This window comes from Antedon bifida, chromosome 11 (assembly GCF_963402885.1).
Source record: "Antedon bifida chromosome 11, ecAntBifi1.1, whole genome shotgun sequence".
Lineage (NCBI taxonomy): Eukaryota > Metazoa > Echinodermata > Crinoidea > Comatulida > Antedonidae > Antedon > Antedon bifida.
The window spans coordinates 2,757,197-2,780,245 of record NC_136236.1 but is presented as its reverse complement, the minus strand read 5'-3'; the positions used below and the strand labels follow the sequence as shown (position 1 = coordinate 2,780,245).

The 23,049-nt window shown below is 33.6% G+C and overlaps 1 protein-coding gene across 1 annotated transcript in view; it reads left to right on the top strand.

The window, feature by feature from the left end:
- Nucleotides 1-22,882, top strand: part of LOC144856185 (uncharacterized) — a 36,305-nt gene extending 13,423 nt beyond the window's left edge. The window contains exons 25-65 of the mRNA XM_078714141.1: nt 330-502; nt 967-1,105; nt 1,526-1,732; nt 1,959-2,025; nt 2,181-2,344; nt 2,887-3,120; nt 3,943-4,026; nt 4,669-4,746; nt 4,866-5,005; nt 5,392-5,554; nt 6,052-6,122; nt 6,326-6,477; nt 7,170-7,359; nt 8,017-8,259; nt 8,846-9,140; nt 9,877-10,094; nt 10,314-10,609; nt 11,133-11,227; nt 11,538-11,708; nt 12,225-12,405; nt 13,474-13,640; nt 13,864-13,991; nt 14,513-14,750; nt 15,321-15,501; nt 15,765-16,008; nt 16,314-16,431; nt 16,790-16,968; nt 17,143-17,305; nt 17,527-17,751; nt 18,281-18,396; nt 18,731-18,854; nt 18,957-19,147; nt 19,566-19,767; nt 19,874-19,980; nt 20,319-20,493; nt 20,938-21,174; nt 21,296-21,389; nt 21,477-21,594; nt 21,693-21,838; nt 21,939-22,072; nt 22,521-22,882. Of these exons, the coding sequence (XP_078570267.1) occupies nt 330-502; nt 967-1,105; nt 1,526-1,732; nt 1,959-2,025; nt 2,181-2,344; nt 2,887-3,120; nt 3,943-4,026; nt 4,669-4,746; nt 4,866-5,005; nt 5,392-5,554; nt 6,052-6,122; nt 6,326-6,477; nt 7,170-7,359; nt 8,017-8,259; nt 8,846-9,140; nt 9,877-10,094; nt 10,314-10,609; nt 11,133-11,227; nt 11,538-11,708; nt 12,225-12,405; nt 13,474-13,640; nt 13,864-13,991; nt 14,513-14,750; nt 15,321-15,501; nt 15,765-16,008; nt 16,314-16,431; nt 16,790-16,968; nt 17,143-17,305; nt 17,527-17,751; nt 18,281-18,396; nt 18,731-18,854; nt 18,957-19,147; nt 19,566-19,767; nt 19,874-19,980; nt 20,319-20,493; nt 20,938-21,174; nt 21,296-21,389; nt 21,477-21,594; nt 21,693-21,838; nt 21,939-22,072; nt 22,521-22,882 (7,010 nt within the window). The remainder of the gene's footprint in view (nt 1-329; nt 503-966; nt 1,106-1,525; nt 1,733-1,958; nt 2,026-2,180; nt 2,345-2,886; nt 3,121-3,942; nt 4,027-4,668; nt 4,747-4,865; nt 5,006-5,391; nt 5,555-6,051; nt 6,123-6,325; nt 6,478-7,169; nt 7,360-8,016; nt 8,260-8,845; nt 9,141-9,876; nt 10,095-10,313; nt 10,610-11,132; nt 11,228-11,537; nt 11,709-12,224; nt 12,406-13,473; nt 13,641-13,863; nt 13,992-14,512; nt 14,751-15,320; nt 15,502-15,764; nt 16,009-16,313; nt 16,432-16,789; nt 16,969-17,142; nt 17,306-17,526; nt 17,752-18,280; nt 18,397-18,730; nt 18,855-18,956; nt 19,148-19,565; nt 19,768-19,873; nt 19,981-20,318; nt 20,494-20,937; nt 21,175-21,295; nt 21,390-21,476; nt 21,595-21,692; nt 21,839-21,938; nt 22,073-22,520) is intronic.
- Nucleotides 22,883-23,049: the final 167 nt, after the last annotated feature.

Here is a 23,049-nt window from a genome sequence, read left to right as displayed (position 1 = left end):
CACTGTTGGAGTTACTACAAACTATTATCATCTGGCATATTCGATTCTGAAACATAGTTATAAGTACTTTTTTCATAGGAATAGTAATATTTAATTAAGCTGAAGCTTTTTCGTTAAGTACTAACCTGATTCTCAAAATACACTGTTAACTAAATAGTCAATGGAAAAACTATACTCAACATTAAAGTCCCAATCAAGTAGGTTGTATGTAAATAGTATTGTGTTAAAGATGTTAGCTATATTTTGCTCTTCCAGAATATAAAAAACATATAATATGAGGCATATACCTTATATTTTGATACTAATCTTTTGTTTTCATGTCACTTAAGGTCCAGCAACGTTTTCATCAGTCATTGGTTTACCTGAGCCTACCTCTGCTGGTCCTTCATTGGGGTCGTTCAGCTTTGCTGATATTTCAATGTGTTCAGTTATGGAAGCAATTGAGCTGTTGAAAGATAACAATCTTAAACAGAAAGTTATTGACACGTTGATTGACTTTAAGGTAAACAGAAAGATTATTGGTATACAATATGTTAGAATAATAGTATAGTTAGGGAACGTGTCAGAAATATTTTACCATTTCTTTACCCTAAAAAAGTATCATTATAAATGCAGACATTTTTTTTATCAATATGCTGAAGAAACAATAGTAGAATAAGATGTGCAGTTACTTACTTACTTGTTTCCATAGCTATCTCCATTATTGGGGACATTTCGCCGTCATTGACATTATGTTGACATCGCACAACAATAAGAGACATTAATTTTGATGAGAAGGTCATGGAACACTAATTAATTTAAAAAACTAAAAACCTGCAGTGCACCAATCATTATAGCCAACAACAGCTAACAAAAATAAATAGAACACATAACTAAATTGTTGCTGTTATTTTCAATTTTAAATAGATTTATATACACTTGTTATTAACGTACAGATACTAATACTATCTATTCTTTTCCTCTCAGTCTAAAATCGATGGTCTCCAGAACTTTCTACCAAATCAACTCACCGACGATTATTTGAGAACACTTCTACAAGAAAGAGGCTTGCCAATATGGGGTGACCGGTTAGAACTATTGGCCAGATTTAGTCAACCAGATAACTGTAAGATTTAGATACCTTTTTTAATTGTCATTCTATCTCTTTTACTTTTCCAAAATCAACTCTTTTAGCATGAAAAATCATTCTACAATATTTATAAAAATTGTTAAAGATTAGAACATGCTAATTGGTAATTATAACACACCCAAGTAGTTTCTTGTCATTTGATTGGATGATTGTGGGTCACATGATATTAAATATTACACTAGAACTATCAACGTTATACACAATGGAGTACTGCAATTTCGAAGTGGAAATCCAATAGCAGTGAAAGATGAAATAGTGATATATATAACTTTGACCATAACATCTTTCACCTCATGAAATTATTTTCCCCATTGCACTCATAAATATTAATTCTTTGTATACTTTTATACAATAAAGCTTTAAATTGAGTTTTTATCTAATAATTTATATCAACAGTGTGCCCATTGCTGATGGTGGCTATGCGACGAACAGACTACTGTCGATTTGAACGTAACTGCTTAGGCGTTGAGTGTCGTATTCCTATAGAATACAAGTCAAACGTATATCCTCTGACTGTGTTTGTCCGCTATAATCCTGATACTGAAGAACTTGATATAGGACTCGGGGAACACAACATTACAAATATCATGCCAGATCCTCTTGGTAAGCAAACAGGTTGATTTTTTATTTATGTACTATTTGTTCTACGCTAGTTATTAAGAATCCATATCAAAACTCTATTGCAGTTACTGCAGTAATTACTTTTGTTTACTCCTAACCTTTTTATTGTTTAGTAAGCTACACACTAGGAATATATCGCAGTAGCAAAATTTAGTTACTGCAGTAACTTCAGTAGAATAATGACATTGATTGTTTTTTGAATTTTCAGAAATATCAAAGGAAGTAGTTCTATTAGAAGGTGGATGGAAAAAATTTGACAAAGAGCTCATTGTTGGGTAAGAACGTGATTTCATAAACTCTTTATTAAGCCTACTATTACTTTGCATCCACTATTGATATATGGCTTGAGTTTTGCCTTCTTTCTTGATCGACTAGCAACTTATTTCCATATAATTTTGTATTTCTGACATTCTACTTTAATTGTAAACAGATATTCGGCTGGTTTAGAAAATGGTGAACTGTACATAGATATGAAGTGTCAGCTGTGTTCAGTCTCTGATCGTGATGACTGTGAGCCCATCAAAGACATACTAACAGACATGCTCATTCCAATACCATTCCGGTATCCTAATGGTAGTTTAGGATGGAAAGACAGTAAGTAGTAACATTATCTCCCATAGGATGTAAATCCACTTTGGGGATTTAGAGGGCTATCCCCGGTACCGTATAAGATAATTGTTTTCTTTTTTTTGGTTCTTGTACGTTATATGGTATCGAAATAAATCAAATTAAATCTACCAATATTTTGGGAACACAAAGAGGAATAACAAAATTTAATAGAAACTGAAAAGAAAAAAAAATAAATTAGTAAGGTGAACAGTAGCTCTTTATCATAATCACAAGGCCTACAAAGTTGACAAACAATTGAATGCTTTGTCCCCAAAAACATGAAAAATAAAGATGAATAAAATAGTCATTTAACCAGACAAATGTATTTTTCGTTTAAATTACAATTTGTTAGGTGAATAATTGTTTTTCACATTATTTAGTCAAACTGAATAATTATATGTGACATTAAAATAGCCTATTCAACAAAATTTTTTGTTTGTCAAATTATTTATAATTATTAACATAATTTTGCATTATTAGTGACTGATTATTTAACACTACTAATATAAAGTTTTCTTTTATTACAGTAAATATTAAAAATTATTTTGCCCGATCTGCAATGCAGCGTTTATTCGAAACAACCGAACTTCCCAAAGAAGGCGCCATCGTATATATAAAAGATAAAGTGGTAGAATTCTGGCAGGGTCAGCTGGATAACGGAGTGGAGTTTGTTAATGGTCTTCTGAATGTTGAATGGACGCTGGATTTATCTACCATGTCAGTTGCTACGCTTGATGAAGAAGCAAAAGAAGAAGAAGAAGGTTAGCAAAAATCCCCTTCTTAGGACAACCATTATTTTAGGGGATACTTCTATTAAGGGGCCACTTTCTTTTGAAACAAATGAGAGGTCATCTGTATAATGTTCTAACACTAACACCCCCCCCCCCCCCAATTCAGGGCACACGCTTATTAAAAGGGATACTTTGTTGAGTCCTAAAGTGTCTCCTAATAGCGGTAGGTACATAACAAATAGTACATATATTTAAAACACTATCAAACATTATTGGACAACAAAATGATGATGTCATATCACTACCATATTTAGGTATATCACTACCATATTTAGGAACATCACACTCGTCAAACTAGTTTGATAGTGTAGACATTGTTGCTTTGCTGTACACCATGTGTTTCCAAACAAGAAGTAAATTAAGGTTGAGAATGTCTCAACGTTTTAGTTATTATGCTACAACTGTTCCAAACTTGCATTTCAGGAATCACATTTTGTACCTAACTTTATTAGTGTTTATCGACATACAAACTTTTAAACAAGAAGATTGTTACTTTGATGAAATTAAATTATCTTATATTGATGTAGTTTAGTGAAAATATTAACCTAATTTTTTTTGCAAATCAATGTGTTATATAGACTTTAAATTGTGATAAGATACTATGTGCCAAAATAATTATGTTTACAGTACAGAAACAATCCTTAAGCTCTGCCTATGGTAAAATATTGTAATGACATGACATCATCATGTCCATATATAGCCACATCACATATTTTTGTCACGTAAAGTTTGATAGTTTAGACAGGGCTTTACAAATATAATGTGTTAGTTATGTTTATGTCTCATACGTAGATAAAAGAACTAGTAGACGAACCAAGGCACCATTCAAACTGAGGAAAATTGCAAATACTATCGACGAATGCCCAGCTGTGAAAGGTGAGTTTTAAAAATAGTGGTGTTTAACGTACTGTACATAGACGTGTGAAGTGACCATGTATGCGCAAGTAAGGTTTGATTAAGCTTGGTTCCCACTAGGACGCAATGATGTAAGCACAACGCAAGTAAATTGATCAATCACAATTTAGGTAATCCGTCTCTTTCTGATTTGTGAAGCATCACACTTATCTTGTTGCGTTGCGTCCTAGTGGAAACCAAGCTTTAAAGTAAATAATGTAAAGCAAGCACAAACAGTTACAAAATCTAAAGCTTGGTTCCCACTAGGATACAATGCAAGGATGTACATGCACATTGACCAATCACAATCTAGCTAATCCGTCTCTTTCTGATTTGTGAAGCATCACACTTATCTTGTTGCGTTGCGTCCTAGTGGGAACCAAGCTTTAAAGTAAATAATGTAAAGCAAGCACAAACAGTTACAAAATCTAAAGCTTGGTTCCCACTAGGATACAATGCAATGACGTAGTAGCACAACACAGTTGATTTAAGCAATCACAAGCAAGAGTTCAGATAATCCATTGCGTCGTGATTGGTCAAATTACTTGCAGTGCACTTAGGTCATTGGATGTTCTATAATTTCATATTTATATAGATGCAAATAACAGTTATTTCTCTTTTTAGAACTTTTTTCTGAAATTGTTCCTGACCTTAGCATTCTTCCTCGTGGTTTTAATGGTAGTCTTAGAGCTGTTGGACGGGGTTTAACAGGCTAGTTGATGCGTATTTAATTTACCATTATGTATTATTGTTTTCTTGTACACTATCATTAAAAATATTAAAATCATATATCATTGATAACTTTTCTGATTGGTTTTTAGAAAATGGAGTAATAGCATTCCTTGTTAAAATTATGAATATGACGATTGAAGATTTCGAGGCGACAGTTGACTTGCATAATATTGTATCAACAAAATTACAAGATGTTATGATGTCATTTGCTAAAACATATAAAGATAAGGTTAGTATGCTTTAAGCCTTGTTTGATGTGCCCAAATATGGTAGAGCTATGCCTAAATATGGTAGTGATATGACATCATCATGTCCATATATGGGCACAATTTATTTAACATAAAGTTTGATAGTGTAAGCAAGGCTTTACAATGTTCTTACTAGGCCAATATAAGTAATATATCTAACTTCATGTATACAACGTTTTATGTTGTAAAATTTATGCTAACAGTATAAAATGAATTTCTACAAATGCATCTAGTATTGTCATGAATTTATTAAATCTTTTTCATCTAGTTATCATATGATTTAAGAAATACAACATTACATTTTCAAAATTCTTTAGCATTTGCCTTTTTTGCTAATACACAACCATATTTTATTCTTTTTGTAAAGTTGGTCAGTAAAATTGACGATAAGTTTAGCGACATAGTGGAGAAGATTTTACTTGCCAAAGATTACCGTTTCAAGACATGTAAAACAAAGACATCACGACCAGATGCATTCTTTAGTCTGCTTTGGCCTTTGCTTTTAGGCGGTATGGTTCCAATGAGCTTTGGTAAGTCAACATTGTTTTGTAGCTATTCTTTTTTTTAATTTTTTTTATTTCATACGCATCCAACAGTGAGTGACTTGCCAATTACAGGATGGATAAACTATTTAATAATTTATCATGCTTATTTGAGGCTTAGGGAGTGGAGTTGAAAGAGTCATGAGTTACAACCCTGGCACTAGGTCAGGATTGAACCCCGGACCTTAGGATTGGAAGGCAAGCACGTTAACCACCAAGCTACAGCTCCACTACATAATCTCCCATGTACATCTAGAAGACAAATAGTTTATTCAATTATGAAATATAATGCATAGAATTAAGACCTACTTACATCTAAGCTCGGGTATCCTCAGTTCTAGACTAGTTGAAAAGTAATTGAAATACTAAAATTGTGCGTCCTGTATTCTGCCAAAACAACGATAAAATAAGATTTACATTTTTTTTAGATTCAGTGACTTATACATAGCTTGCCTATACATAGTGTTTGTGTTTTTTTGCTTCAGGTTTTTCATCATATGGATATGTTGAACCAGGTATATGTGTCGATATGAATGTCAACAAGTTTAGAGCTTCTGTAAGTACATTTATATACTTTATCACAATTGACAGCTCTGAATATTCTGTTGTGGTATAAAGACATTGCTTACTTAATCTCTTAGCTTTAAGCCTTTATGGGAGTGATATGCCCAAATATGGTAGTGATATGACATCATCATTTCCATATATGGGCACATCACATAAAGATGATAGTGTAGACAGAGCTTTATTTATTTAAAGGCTGAATTGATTGTATCTGGTGGATCAAGATCGATTGGCTCAATATCAGTTGGCTTTGGTCTGTATGCCTCAATGGCGTTGATAGGAGATATCTTAAATGTTCGTCTACCAATCGGTATTGAAATGCAGTTCATCAGAGCACCACAGCGAAGGTAATATTTGTAAAATATAGAGATCTAATTGTAGAATAGCAAGCAATCTGATTTGCAACTACACCAATGTCATTAATCAATTCTGTTAAATGCGCTAAATCTTGTTCTTTTGGAACTTTATAAAGATTCATTGACAGAAGGAGATGGTAATTTATACAAAAGATTAATCTGAGCACAAGCCCAGTATAAACAAATAATAATAAATTCATTATCGGGACTGTTTTAATATTCATCCATCATCTACCATCCTGAAAAGTTTAGTTAAAATATAGGATATGTATGGCTATAGGTGTGTGCAAACTGTTCGTGGTACTATAGTTTTGACACTATACCAAATTGTTTTAATTTTTTTTATTCAAGTTGCTTATATTATTAATTTTCTGGTGAAATTGTTTTCTTTATTTTTTTTGTATCATTTGTATATGGATGTACTATCCAAAATAAAGAAAGTGAATGAATGAACGCATGCATTTTAAACACACCTGGAATGCAATAGTCTGCACTATTGCGCGCTCTTAATGTTATATTAATTCATCATAGTAGATTAGTTTTATTCATTTTAAACACAGCTAAATATATTCATGTCATCGAATGTTGGTCACATGGTGTTCAATATTCTGTACTATTGCATGCTCTTAAAGTTATATTAATTCATCATAGTAGATGAGTTTTATGCATTCTCATTCTTCTAGATTGTACGTTGATATTGAACTTATTCCCCTGACACTTAAGCTGGACACTTATATTGAAATGGGATTCAGACGATTTAAAGTAAAAATCTTTAAGGCCAACCTCTGGCAGTACCAAACCGCATCTCACAGAGGAACTATTTGGGATAAGGTTACGAAAAAGGAAACAAAAGAAAGGCCTTTTATTGACAAGGTAAAGCCCTGTCTAAACTATCAAACTATTGTAGTGATGTGCCCAAATATGGTAGTGCTCAAATATGGTAGCGATATGACATCATCGTGTCCATATATGAGCACATCACATTTTTTTGGCACAAAAAATGTTTGATAGTGTAGACAGAGCTTAAGAAATTAGAATTAAAGGGCTTATACAAGGTTGAGCATTACTAATAATAAAAAAAATATTTGGCACCGGTTTCTATCAAAAAAGAGATGTAATTGCTTGTAGCTACTGTGGCGTAGGTTTTTCAATTCAACAACAACATTTATTTAGTTGGGGTGTTGAGTAATTGGGCAGATGTTTGCCCTCTCTGACGTAAGCTCCTCTACAGTAGTTATAATTACCATCCTGCTGGTGCAGTACCCGCTGCTTACTTGCGCTCGAATCTGACCCCTAGCCACCAGGCTAGTGATCAGGAGGTTGTTTGAGTCCCACCCGCGAATTACTTAATAGTCCTTAGTGAGACTGTGGGTACAGGATTTGGTGAAAATTATGTGGTGGAAGTATACTTGTATTACATTAACAATTGCATTTTGTATCAAAATTTTTCCTAAAATATACTCGAGCATGAGATTATATTCATTCAAATACGGTAATTTATTTTATGTGTCTGATAAATGTTCTCTATAGGTATATAGAAACGACCAAGATTCAGCTGATGTAGCTATAGCGTCAACTCAAGCAGAGTCTACAGGCTGTGTTGTGAAACAGGTTATTGGTCGTGACCACACTGATCCCGCATTTGAACTGGTGTTCCTTGCGCATGACAGTCTGAGTGAACTGGTTTACACGTTGGATATTGGAACGGTTCCTGGAGGAAATGATGTTGTTTCAGATATGAAGCTTGGGGGCACTGTGACAACTGCAAACATAGTAAGAATACTCAATTTTTAGTTTGATGATTTTCAGTTAGAATGATCAGAGAAGAGTGACTATTGACTGGATGACTGGATGACTGGATAAGAACAACACTAATACCTTTTTCACATAAATTGTTACAACTTGTGACCAGGTTTGATCGCCTGATTTATTACTTATTTTCATACACACATAGGCGAGCCCTGAGAAACCTTGGAAGGAAAGCGTAGTTGCACGCTATTTGATTACTATGATTGGTCAGTTTAATACCAGGGCAATACATAAACGTGCGCAGTAACTAGTAACATCTCAGAACAAAAACAGGCTTCTCATCAGTGTATAAAATTGTATTCACACTATGCAAACCTGGTTACAACATTACTACATTTTGCAGTTACCAATTTTTTCATCAATATATGCGTCAATAGACACTTGCTGTTTTTTATTATTTCACATTCAAGGAGTATAATGCTTTCATTAAAAAGATTCATTCGGTTGGTATTACAAATAAAATATAATAGTTAATTATATCTCAACCGTAATAGTAATATAGTAAATAGTATATGCATTTGTATTATGTTTTAATATTACTTAATTACAGGACATGACGGGTGGAGTACCATTATATTTTACCGTTAAAGTCACAAATAACGAAGGTTTAGAATCAACAACATCTTGTAGCATTCATACGTATGACGTCACTCTCCCTGCCGGTCGACTGACCCCTGGGTTTTTATCTACAAGTCGTCCAGATATTCTTCGATGTTCTACGTTGGTGTTTGACGATTCGGAAACTACAAGTTTGAAAGAGGCCGTTGGATTTGGTCCTGGAGAATGGGGAGAGCAGCTGGTGGGTTGGGATGAACCTGACGTGACATGGGTTGAAGCTGATGCTGGTAAATACATAACTATTAGATTTACATTTAATCATTATTACCTCCGCCAAGGAGGTTATGTTTTCACCCCTGTATGTTTGTGTGTGTGTTTGTGTGTCTGTGAACAGCCTGGAGGCCACAGTTTTTATCCGATTCTCACCAAATTTGGCCACAATGATCTATGCCCCAAAAGCTCGGACGAGTTCGAATTTGAGGGGAAAAGGTCATAGGTCAAGGTCACAACTAACAAAAAACTATTTTACTGCCTAGAGACCACAGTTTTTATCCGATTAAACTTTGAAGGGTCAGGGTCAAAGATCAAGGTCCACAAAAAAAAAAGAAATAAAAAAAAAAAATAATAAAAAAAAAAAAACCTCAGTGGGACTTGAACCAGCGATCTCAACTGTGAGAGGCTGGATACATAACCATTACACCAAACTCTCATCCACAACTTTTTAGTGTCCAGTTAGCCTATTTACACTTAGAACTAATAAAAAAAAATTTTAAAAAAATATATATATTTTCCGGGGACATTTTATGTAGAGGAATTTTACAGTAGGCGGAGGTTTGTACTCTCGGAGTACCCTCTAGTTAATAACATGTTTTGTTTGTCTTTTCAGAAGTTATACACGTGGTGTACCACAAACTTTATATCAATATTTGATTTCGCCATGCAAACCTCCAAACAACATATATGTTAAACAACATTGTAAATAACATTAATGATTATTTTTTTCATTCACTTATTCCAATTTAGCCAACCAGTTTCCAAATTTGGAGTATTTCTCAATCCCCCAACTTGGTCGCCTGGTTTCACCTCCAGTGGATTCCGTCACCAAGCAGTACCCAGATGCATGTGCCGCAGAGTGTCTCAAACTGCCAACCACAAAATGTAGAAGTTTTAATTATGACATGAGAGATGGAAAATGTGAACTATTGGAAGAATTGGAAGGTGATGGAGTGGTGCTCCATCACGTAAGTTGAATTAATATTTCTAGGAAATATACATCTGTAATTAGGTGTCGATTATATACAGGCAGACCCATCTCAACACTTTCTCTTGTTATGCCTTCTATCATTTTCCATTGTTATTAATAAAAGTTAGTAGTAGTATTTTTAATAATTGTAAGAAGTAATGGAATTCAGTAATTATGCTAATGATACCAAAAGTAATATGTTCTTATACTATTATAGTATGGCGATTTCTATCACTATGAGCGTCTAGGGCTAGGCCTAGCCACCGACTACACCCACAATGGGCTAGACATGAAGCACAACAACCTGCATTACTTCAACATAGAGGCAGTCAACTCATTAGGCTACAAGAACATCTTGACTTCTCTTCCAATTCTGACTGACTTTACCACACCAGAACCAGGCCTCATTCAAAACAAACAGCTAGATGTGACGTCACATGGAACTTGTATCCTGTTGACGCCAGAAGAATGGGAAGGCAGATGTGTGGAGGAAACGTTCCTATCAAACAATCGGTAATGTTTTTGAACACTACAAAATTTGTAAACTTTTTTATATGCTTATTTTATTTCTAACATTGTTTATATGTAAGTGGCAAATGAAATCAACTTGTATAAAGCTTCATAAAAGTATACACTGTTCTTGCATAAATTTGAGTAGTTGCGGTAGCTATCACAATGCTGTTTAGCATGTAAGCATGTGCGGTATGCTATGTTCTACCAAGGCAATCTAACAACAGGACACTGAGCGTGCCATGCCAAGATAGGAACTCATAACAGTTCTTTGATCTTCTGTCTGGCTGTGACTAATACCAACAGTGCTATACTATGTACACATTCTCTGTGGTGCGCTGTGTTTGTTAATGGGCGTGGAACTGATCGTGTCACAGCCACAGATAAACACTTTTATCTCTAGAGCTCAGCATCCTGAGCTGTACAGTGTATTCTTACTGTATAACCACATTGACAAATAATACTAATATACTAATAATAATAGGATATTAATGATATACTGTATGTGTGTTTTTGCCTCTTATAGGACAATCATTGATGGAAAAGGCTCAATGACTGTGTTCAATGGTCATATACCACTTGTAGATGAAAGATGGACTAGAGCTAATAGGTATATTGCATGTAAGTCACCCAAATTCAATGTTTCACTAAAATCATAAATATTGTTAAAAGAAGCTGCTACTAATGTGGAAACTAACAAGCAACTCTACTCCCAAAGGCTTAATTGTTATAGTTAGGAATTTTGTATTGTTTTTGTGCTTTGTATATGCCTTAATAAAACAATTCGGTATTAGAAATCTTTGGAAATGAGCAAAATTCATACCCGGCTGCCTTCTATGTTCTCATGAAATGATATTTTCAAATAGTACTGTAATTTCAGTATCCCTAAAAACTTTAAATATTTATTAAATAAGTCTAACTGCCATTTCAGCAAATTGGGATGGAATCCATGACGATGAAACAGGAATATTTGGGTACACGTGGTCAATTGGTCATTACCCCTGTGATGACATCATACATCATCATCATGATCCTCATGCTCACCTGTTCGACGAATCAGAATGGACGCATAGTGGACTGGTCAATGGCCTCATGCTACCAGGTAAATACACATATATAGTTTTATATGAATTTAAACCAGTATATATATATTTACATAACTTTTTACATACATTTGTATGATATTGTATATTGAATTTCATTTTTGTTAACATGCCTTAGCACTTGGTATGTGTGCTTATAAATCCATATTATTATTACTATTATTATTTTAAATGTATTGTTGCCTGAAGGAAAACAAATTTAACAAGTATAATAAATAGTAGATATAATTTGACATAAAGTTGAATTGAATTTACTAATAATTATTACATACATTTTCCAAATAAAGTTTAATATATATTTAAGAGATATTGTATTTATTTTTACTGCCTGTTATTATATCTTATATAATCAAAAACACAGGAGGAAATTAACAATAAAACTTATTTCTCGGTTCTAAACTATACACATTTTTAGATTAAATACAGGAACTTGAAATATTTCATAATTTTATAGATAAGATATAAATATTAATAATACTGTATCAATTAATATTTCCTAATTATTTGTATTTCAGATTATGATTATTACATCACAGTAAGAGGACTAAATAAAGTTGAATTTGGCGGTCCACTCTCTTTGACCGTTTGCCATTCAATTCCTCTTGTTATTGACAACACGTTTCCGTTTGTTAACGATATATTTGATATTGACTACAATGAGGTGTTGGAAGAAGTATCAGTGTCATATGATGTAAGGTGTGTATTATGTAACTGCATGAAAAAGGTTTTAAAAATAAAATCATCAACATTTATTTAAAGAGAATTTATACTTAAAGATATATTTCCCCTTGAAAAAATAATTTTTTTAAAATGTTTTTGTTGGCATGCCATTTTTATATCACATAATAGTTATTAACTTACTGTTATACTTGAAAAAACTGTAATTTACGCAAACAATTAATCAGTGGGTTTTTGGTTGAAATTAACTCTTTATTTTGTCTTTTTATAAGTGAAAACATTTTTTTATAGTTTCTTCTGTGGAAATGATTAAAAAAGTCTTTTTTTATTTATCTTGAATTTTCATGTTTTTGGGGAAAATATATCTTTAAAATTTCTTTTTTAAATGTCAACAAAACCTTGTTTATTTTGTTTTTATTGACCCCTAATTCTGATGTTTACATTTAGTTTGTTTTTTGTGACCCAAATTTTGATATTTACATTTATTTTGTTTTTTTGACCCATTTCTAAAATTTAAGTTTATTATATTACCTTAATTTTCAAATTTAAATTGATTTTGTTTTTAGTGACCCCATTTCTGAAATTTAAATTTATTTTGTTTTTATTGACCCCAATTAAAAATGTCAATTTATTTTGTTTTTATTGACCCCAATTAAAAATGTCAATTTATTTTCTTTTTAGTGACCCAAATTCTAAGATATTTGTTTTGTTTTTAGTGACCATAATTCTAAGATATTTGTTTTGTTTTTAGTGACCATAATTCTAAGATATTTGTTTTGTTTTTAGTAACCTGAATTCTAAGATATTTGTTTTAAATGACCTTAATTCTGAGATATTTGTTTTGTTTTTAGTGACCATAATTCTGAGATATTTGTTTTATTTTAAGTGACCCAATTCTGAGATGTTTTAGTGACCTTAATTCTGAGATTTTAATATATTTTGTTTTTAGTGACCATAATTCTGAGATATTTGTTTTATTTTAAGTGACCCAATTCTGAGATGTTTTAGTGACCTTAATTCTGAGATTTTAATATATTTTGTTTTTAGTGACCCTAATTATGATATTTACATTTATTTTGTTTTTAGTGACCCTAATTCAGAGATATATGCTGTTGATATTGGGATAGGGGAGGGAAAATATGATGTTTACCTCAAAGAATGGGAGAGATACTTTGATCACAACACTTCAGTAGTTCCATACAAACTTATTGACGGTGTGCCAGCCTGGATGCAGATAAGAGCCATAAACAACGGTAATTTGTTTATATATTTGTACTTTAAATATGTATTACTAATTAAATTTTTAATACAAAATAAGTAATCATTAACCATTACTATTATAAGCAGTCTGGCTGCTTTTAGCTTCTTTATATACAAATGGTTTTCCCGATACTAAGTACCATTTTAAGGTTGTATTTGGGAAGTTTAAAAAATGCACTTTTTCTCATTTTTATTTGTTTTTCTTTCTGATTTCAGTTGATCTTCGTTTAGTTGACCACGCTAACTCACCATTGATTGTTGACTTCAGTCCTCCTGTTCAAGGTCAGTTCATGGATGGCTTTGACCTCGGTGTGGACAGTGATTATGAATATGACGTGACAAAGGTGGATATACGATTTTATTGTTTCCCACTGATTTTTCTATTTTTAAAAATAAATATATCCAATCTGCAGACAGTAGTTATCTTATTAGATCTCGTCAGTGCAGCTCAGGTTTTCGAAATGATATGTACCGCAGAACTGTCACAATCAGGCTGAGCCAGTTATGCGGGACATGGTACACTGATTATGAACACAAAGAGTGCACAAAGTCAACGAGCTATTTTATAAAAATAAAATATATGGTTAAATTTGTGATTAAATTTAATTTATCTTTGATAAATCCGTCTTATCTGATTCAGTGATTATGAGTATTATATGACGAAGATACACATATCATTTTTATGTTTAAAATAACACTTTTCAGGTGAAAAAAGATATGGTTACAAATATTAGAGTTTACATAATTTGTGGTTTAAATTATGTTATCTTAAATCCATCTGATGGACATTTTCAAATCTAACACCTAAAAACACAATTTAGATGTTAGGGCTGAGTTTTTATTTAAGGAAAATTACTTTTTTCAGTACTGCGCCAACTGGTTAGATTTTGCTGATGAAGAATCTGGGATTGCTGGTTATTCGTTGGGATTAGGATCATCTCCCGGATCAACAGACATCGTCGACTTTATTCCTCTCAAAAGCCATGACTACAAGTACTGTTTCTCTGGCCTGAATCTTCAACATGGTGTGAAGTATTATGGGATTCTAGCGGCGTTCAATGGTGGACACAAACACCTCAACACAACTGTTTCATCTGATGGAGGTACTGTTATGTATTATATATAAGTTGCCACTGTTTTTTAACTGTAAATAGAATATGAACAATTGGATCTTTAAAAATATTCTGTCATGACGTGTTGAGACTGGTTTAGTAAAACTTAGTCGTTGATATTTTTCTAGTAGCATGTTTAGTGACCATAATGTTAGGTTTGCCGTACACCATGTGTTTCTAACAGAAAATGAAGTATGGTTGAGAATGTCTTGGCCTTTAAAACAAATAGTGTACAATAAACCAAACTTTACTAGTGTTTATTCACAATGCAAAGCTTTAAACATTATTGACCTAATATACTAATATTATACTGATATAACTTTAGTACACTGTAGTACATTGGCAATAACATTCTTTAAAGTGTTGCAATAGTTTAAGTTAATCTTAAGAACGTATATCAATGTTGTTTAATGACTAAATCATTTTATTCTATACATTTTGACAGTATATACAAAAATATAAAAGCGAATATAAATATATAAATAAATAAATATACAATGCCAAGGAGAGACAAAAGCAATATTACAAGCTGTCACCGGTGTGTCTCTCCAACTTTTCTAGTCTTGATTGATGTGACCCCACCTGTGGAGGGACAGCTTCTTGATGGTCTCTTACCTGACAACCAAGACCTTCAGTATTCGTCTGCTCCTGCAACAGTCTCTGGCCAATGGTATAACTTCACAGATCCTGAATCTGGTATTGATGATGTCATCATTACTATATATGGCAGACATACTCTGAGGTACACTATACAATAATCATTTGCATAGTACAGTCAACTCTCCCAATACCAGACTCTCTGAGAACAAGAAATTGTCACAAACCAGAATTTTCAATGAGGTTTAAAAGGTCCCAACTTCTGTTTTCGGAATACCAGACCAGAAATCCAAGCCAGCCCAAGAGTGCCCGGCATTGGGAAAGTTGACTATGCTTTGAATATATTATCATAATTTTATTTGTAAAGATTTTTTATCTCCGTAACCATTTTAATTATTTTTAATTTAGTGAGGAGTTTGCAGAATTTGAAATCATCCATGAATCAGAATCTGTTGGACCGAACGCTACATATTTTGAATGGCATCACTTCCACCTGAAAGATGGCGATGACGTGTTCATCGAACTAGACGTTGTCAACCAAGCTGGCCTCTCAGTAACGCAAAGGTCAGATGGTTTCAGAGTTGACCTTACACCACCGATCATGACGTTTATCGGGGATGGAAGTACACCAGGAGAGGACATAGAATTTCAGGTTAGTTATGATTTATAGTTTTTATGTAGATGATGTGAATCAAATTATTATGTTTGAACAAACTTGCATGCGAATGTCTGCATGTTTAATAAACATTTAGTATAGGCCGATAATTGTCACCATAAAACTTTAAATGTTGACAAGGTTTCTCTGCCAGTACTACCCTGCAGACTAATGCAAGTCATGTTGAGAAATAAGAAGTAGTTGTAACATGGTGCAGTACTTTGAAACTCCCAGAGATAAAGCTTAATACTCTTACTATTTGCACGATTTTGTTTATTGTTTAATATGTTTATTTTTCTCAGTCGAATGACACATTAATATCAGCAAACTGGAAATTCTATGACCCAGAGTCTGACATGAATCACTACAAATTCTCAGTTTCTGAAACCTACGGAGGAACCACACACCAAATATTTCCAAGTAAGTGAAATGTTGAAATGATTTCAAGATGTCCAATTAACTTTGAACAAATAGTGCTATGGATGGTGATATAATTCAAGTATGGCGGGAATAACCTGTTTCGTGCAGCTTAACTTGCCTGAATTGCCCACAGGTGTGGACGACACATTTCCTTCCCTCCTAAGGGTTCACTTTGTGTCTTGCAGCTGTAGCCAAACAGAGTTTATTCATCTGTCTCCATGTGCGACAATGATAGAAGATGTAAAGGTACACTGGAGTAACCCCCTCAAATGAATTTAATCGTCTTGATCATATTGTTTTTAGAAAATTAAATATCTGCTTATTTTAGACGTTTAAGTAACATTTTACTTTGTTTCAGGTCCTCATACTCACCCAGCATTTATAGAAGTGCCTCAAACCAAAGACGCCCATACAGAATACGATCTGACATTGAAAGAGGGCGGTCTGTACAACACCCGCATTTCAGGAGTGAATAACGCAGGTTTGACATCACCACATGAGACCAATGGTGTCATCATAGATCCGTCTCCACCTTTGGTAAGCTGTTTGTTGCATTTAGTTAAAATTCCTTAAGAATATCTATGAATATTCATATGCAGGGTTATGTAACAATGTTGACAATAAGGTTTAATACTTTAGGTGATTAAATGTCTGTTAGTTGTCAGTTTGTTAGTTGTTAGTGTGTAAGTTTTTCATCCAATTACATTTCAGCTGTCCAGCATCAAGGTTGGTGTCATGGATCCTGGAGAATCTGAAGAGTTTTTATTTGGTTATGTTTGGCAAAGTGATCCACAAGGAATCAGAGCTACATGGAAAGCAGTAGACGCTGAGAGCGGTATTATATCATATTGGGCTGCGATAGGAACTCAACCAGGTAACCAGAATAGATTAACTATTGTGAATTTTTAAATAGGGGGATTTTGTTTTGGGGGTTACCAGAACTCGTATGAACAGTCTCTTTTGTAGTTAAACCAAATTCTCTAATAACTACAAATGTTTGTAACAGTCTAAAAGGCTTAACTGGACATAATTCTCTCTTAAGTAGTCAAACCAAATTTTCTAATAACTGCAAATATATCATGTACTATTTTGTAGGTTCAAATGATGTACAGGATTTCACAAGTATGGGACCGGATGAATCTGCTTACATCAGTGGGCTAAATCTTACACTAACCGATGCAAGCACATGTTCAGATTTTGAATTCTTGGATTCCTGCCAGCCAGTTTATTACCTTACCGTCAAGGCAGAGAACGGGGCGCGATCTTTCAGCGAGCCCGCTATTTCGTCACCTATACGAGTTGTTGAAGCTGACAAAATTGGTAAGCGCGCATTTTACTTTATCAATTCATTTTATTTTAGAAAATTGACAAGGTTCTGTATATTTACAAAATGTATTTATGACCAAATATTAGGTTGAATTTAGTCCCAAAACCTTTATTGTGGTTAGTTGAACGTCGAAGTAGTATTGCCTCAGAGAGCAATGTTAATTGGTCAGGTGTTTTGCCCTACTTTTAATTAATTGAAGTTGCTCAGTACATTGAGAACACTTGCGAAGAATTATCAAGTAACTCTCAGTTAATTTAGTTTACTTTGTTTTAATCGGTGTTTTCAATGTCTGAATACTGTAGGTGTACTTTGACTATCACATGCCTGAATGCCTGTCAGTATACCGTACGAGAGTGATGTGACACTTTGTAATTGTTTTTGTAATATATCTAGGACTTGGAGCAAACATAATTCCTAATTATGTTTTTTATGCAAATGACAATAAATGGAAGTAATTTTGCACTGATGAATGAATATACATCTTATATATTACCAGTAATGGTGTTATAATCAATATTGTAGGAATGGTTTGGGATGGAACAGAAACTGAAATTGTTGATGGTGTATTAATCAAAGCTCATGACATTGACTCACAGATGCAAAAGACAGAACTGTTTGTAATGTTCCATGGATTTGAGGTAGGCCTAACAAATTATTCATGATTGTATATATAACCAGTCTATAAACCGTATAGACATAGAAATATTGTTTGAACCGTGTAGACATTGAAATATTGTTTGAACCGTGTAGACATAGAAATATTGTTTGAACCGTGTAGACATAGAAATATTGTTTGAACCGTGTAGACATAGAAATATTGTTTGAACCGTGTAGACATAGAAATATTGTTTGAACCGTGTAGACATAGAAATATTATTTGAACCGTCTAGTCATAGAAATATTGTATGAACCATGTATTGTTTGAACTGTTCAGACAGCAATTGTATCTCCTTTTTACTTTCTTTTCTTCAGAGTCAACTTGATGGCCTTACATCATTTGAATGGGCAGTTGGTACAGAACCTCGTTTGGATAATGTTCAACCATTTTCTGATTTTGGACTTGTCCTCTACGAAGACCCAAACAAGGCAGGAACAGGTAATTTGCACATAGATTATTAAAACCATTTCTGACACTGTTTTAGTCCTACTACTCATTAGTAGAAAAGAAGTAATTATGGTGTGTTTGTTTTTGGCCTAGGTCTGCCAGGTTCAGGACATGGTTACACTACCCTCACACTAGACCATGGTGTTACTTATTACGCAACGGTTCGAGCCATTACTGGTGCTGGCAATGTCCTAGAGGCAGCTTCCGATGGTGTTATAGTTGATCAAACTCCTGCGAAAATCCATTCTCTGACCTTTGGACTTCCTGGTGAAAACGATACTGAGGTATTACTGCTCAAACATTTATTGTTCCTTTGTCAAAATTTATTTCTGTTTTACCAGGCTTCATGTAACCATATAAGTGTATAGTACCATGTAGAAATTATATATTTTTCTCCAAATTTGGTAAACTTTCATGCTTAATGAGAGCATTTATCTGATAAATGACTAAGTACAATGTGGGTAAGAACATAGATCTGTAGAATAAAAAGAAAACTAAACCAGTCCTTTATGGTCCAGGGGTGTTCTAGGAACTTTTTATTTTTCGTATCTAAGCCCTCCCTCTGGAGAGCACAGGCTATTGTTGGTTTATCCAGTTAAGCGCCACTCATTGACTACTAACACCACTATTGGCTTGTGTAATCTAAGTATTTAACTGAAGTTTTATGTGCACAATTTTGTAATCGCATCCCTACCTTTTTAGACTTTAGATCCTGAATTTACTATCTATTCTAAAACGGATGATGAACTTTTAGCTACTTGGCATATGGAGGAATCTGAAAGTGAATTATTAAGTGTTGAGTATTCCTTCGGAACTTTCCCGCTAGGAGATGATATTTTTCAACGGACTGAGATTGCTAACGTTACTTCAGCTGCTAGCGTTTTCCAAATGCCTACTGGAAAAGGTAATAATACAATTATTTTATAAGTTACTACACACAAGTATCTGCGATGAAGTTTAGAAGAATATTTGAGTGAATACAATGTACATTTCTATTTTATTATTTGTAGGATCTTCAAACATTCTGAATATCTTCGTCACAAACACAGCAACATTACGAACTGAGCAGTATTCAAGTAGTGTCGTCGTAGATATAACTCCCCCAGGAGATGGCCAGGTGAGTCATTTTATGCTATATTAAAAATGTATATTTTGATATCTTTTTAAATAATTTGATTTTATAATCAACAGTAAGTAAGATTTTTTGTCCTGAAAAATGTTAAAGTAATTCTAAGGACTCAAACCTATGACCTCTAGATCACTAGACTGGTGCTCATACCTGTAGACCGCCAAACTTATAGGTTTAGATAATGAATCAACAGTGCATTATAAGCTTTTAAACTTTTGAAGTAAAATAATTTTTAAATACCATATATCAATTTATCCTACATAAACATATTTGTCAAAATAGTTTTCTTTCAGGTTACTTTAAAAGTTCTCTTCATTTATTTTTAGGTATTTTGCCCTGAGTATATTAGTGAGAAGAAATTGGAATGCTCGTGGGCAGGTTTTGTTGACATTGAATCTGGAATTGAAAGATACACTTTTGCAATCGGTACGCAGCTTGGTGGAAATGACGTGTTCTTCAAAGACGATGTTCCTGCATATGGAGATGCTCTTATTGTAGAAGGTATAATGCATTTATCTTGGGATATTTTGTGGATCATTTGTGTGTGTAAAGCGCTTAGAAACATGGTATTAGGCGCTATATAAGACTACCATTATTATTATTATTTACAGTACCCACGTTTGAATCAAAGCCAGAACTATTGATAAGTACTATAAACCGTAGGTCCAGTATACATATCTGGCTCATGTGCACCTAGAGGGCTTTAAAGCATAGGTCCAACATCTGACTCATGTGCACTTTAAAGAACCCCGGTGTACTAGTAAACACACAGCCACTGTCAAACACAGACACTTACCATCATGAGGACCCCTTGATTGTCAGCATACGCTGTTTAGTGTCACACTCTATAAATAAGGTTAAATAAAATAAATATGTTGTGTTTGCTCATCTTTGGACAGTAGTGCATCTTTAGACTATTATGTATAAATGTCTTTTATTTTGCAGAATTTGGAATTGAACCTCTTAAACCAGAGCAGAAATTCTTTGTAACAATGCAAGCCTTCAATAAAGTTGGCTTATCTACTACAGCCTTCTCTGATGAGATCTTGGTTGATAAGTCTCCACCAATCCCAGGCCATGTTATAGAAGTCTCTGACGTGGCACGCATAGGATCTAACGAACATCACGATTCGCTAGCTGGTTCTCCAGAGAACATTTGTGCTGCTGAAGAAAATGGTGCAGGTAAAAGTTGTCTTTAAATCTTATTTTTGTTAGCTAGTTGGTTGCTTCAATTCATTAGCCAATCAAATTCATGCAAACATTCTTTGATTGGATAATAATTTTATGCAAATATATTTGACAGACTGCCAGGCTCAAGATGCTATTTGCCAGACATCACTGACCACTGTTGTAGTTGCATGGCAACCGTTTACTGAATTGGAATCCTATATAACAAGGTAAATTTAAACTAGTATTAATACTTGTATGTATGGAACATTAAAAATACAATATAAAACATATACATTCTAATTTTTATTTCCCAGTTACGACATTGCCATTGGATCTGAGGTTGGAAAGTCAGATATCATGGAATTTAAGTCGATTTCTACAGATGAGACGTACTATGAAGCTACTGGATTAGACTTAAGTGAAATTCGTCAGGTAATTCTTATTACATTCAAGGTCTTCCAATCCATCTCATCTTTTTATATTCTTGCTGTGCATACTAATGTTGTATTTTTTTCTTTCTTGTTACCAAGGTTTTTGTTATGGTCAAAGGAAACAATGCAGCTGGCTTGTCAACCGTTGGCTTTTCAAACGGCGTCTTCATAAGCAGAATTTCTAGCGGTCGTCAACCACTCCGGAGCCCGATCGTAAATGATGGAAACTCAACCGCATTTGACGTGTAAGACCCAATAAACTTGTTCAAGTTAAATTGAATATCAAGTCATAATTTTATGAAGTACAAAATATGTTTGATAATATTTTAATTTTCTTTTCTATAGTGACTATCAATCCGATGCCAATGAAATCCGAGCTTCATGGGACTTTAGCGGAGACCCTTGTCCAATTGTAAACTATGAATGGGCTATTAAACGAATCGATGGGATGGTGATACAAGATTTTATCGATGTTAAAAGTGAGTCATCCTTGTTATTTCTATTACTTCTTTGTATATTGTATTGTATTGTATTGTTTTGTTTTACTGTACTTTAAAAACAACATTGAAGATAGCAGATGATTGTAATTAAAAATGTCAAAGATCAACAACTCAACTGACTGAACACAACTCAAAGTAATACACAGTTGCGCAAAATATCAAAATCTCAGTTGCGTTGCTTTCAATTATAAGTAACTTGGATCATGTCACACATGCGGTATGATAACTATGACTAGTTTCAATCGGTTCCATGCTGACAAAAGCATTTGTACGCTTTATCTTTTCAGCACCGTTTAGTTGTTTAAAAGCTGACATGAGTACTTTTGTACAACTAGTTTCTTTTAGTTGACTTTGTGTCGACCTGTGTGTACACTTTAGACCAGACATATGATAATATTTTAATCACAACCCATATTTTTATTTTCAGCGAAAACGATGGCAGTAAATGAAGCTGTTGTAATGGCGGACGGACAGACATTTTACAGCATTGTCCGTGCAACAAACCTGTTGGGTCATACTCAAGTCATCAGGACAGACAGCTTGACACTTAGATTACAACCAATACTGCCTGGACGTGTGTATGATGGAGGCGTTATAGGATTCGACCTGAACGAACAAGCGTCAATTACGGCACTCTCAGCCAATTGGGACGGGTTTGGTGTTGACGATCAGGAACAGAAAGTTGTTATTCAAGATGGTGAGTTTTTAAACTTTCAATCCACAAAAGAAAATCAGATAAATAAAATTAGGCTTTATTGCAAACAAAATATAAAAGAACAGAGTAATTAAAGTGTGTATGGTTGATGTTCCATTTAATTTCTGAGGATTCTGTAGTAGAATAGCATTCGTTTATCTATTCGGGTTAGTTTCTTAGTAAGTAATAGTAATATTTATTTTACACACAACATAAATACAGAATATGAATATTTATATATATTAATCTTCTATTTTTTAAA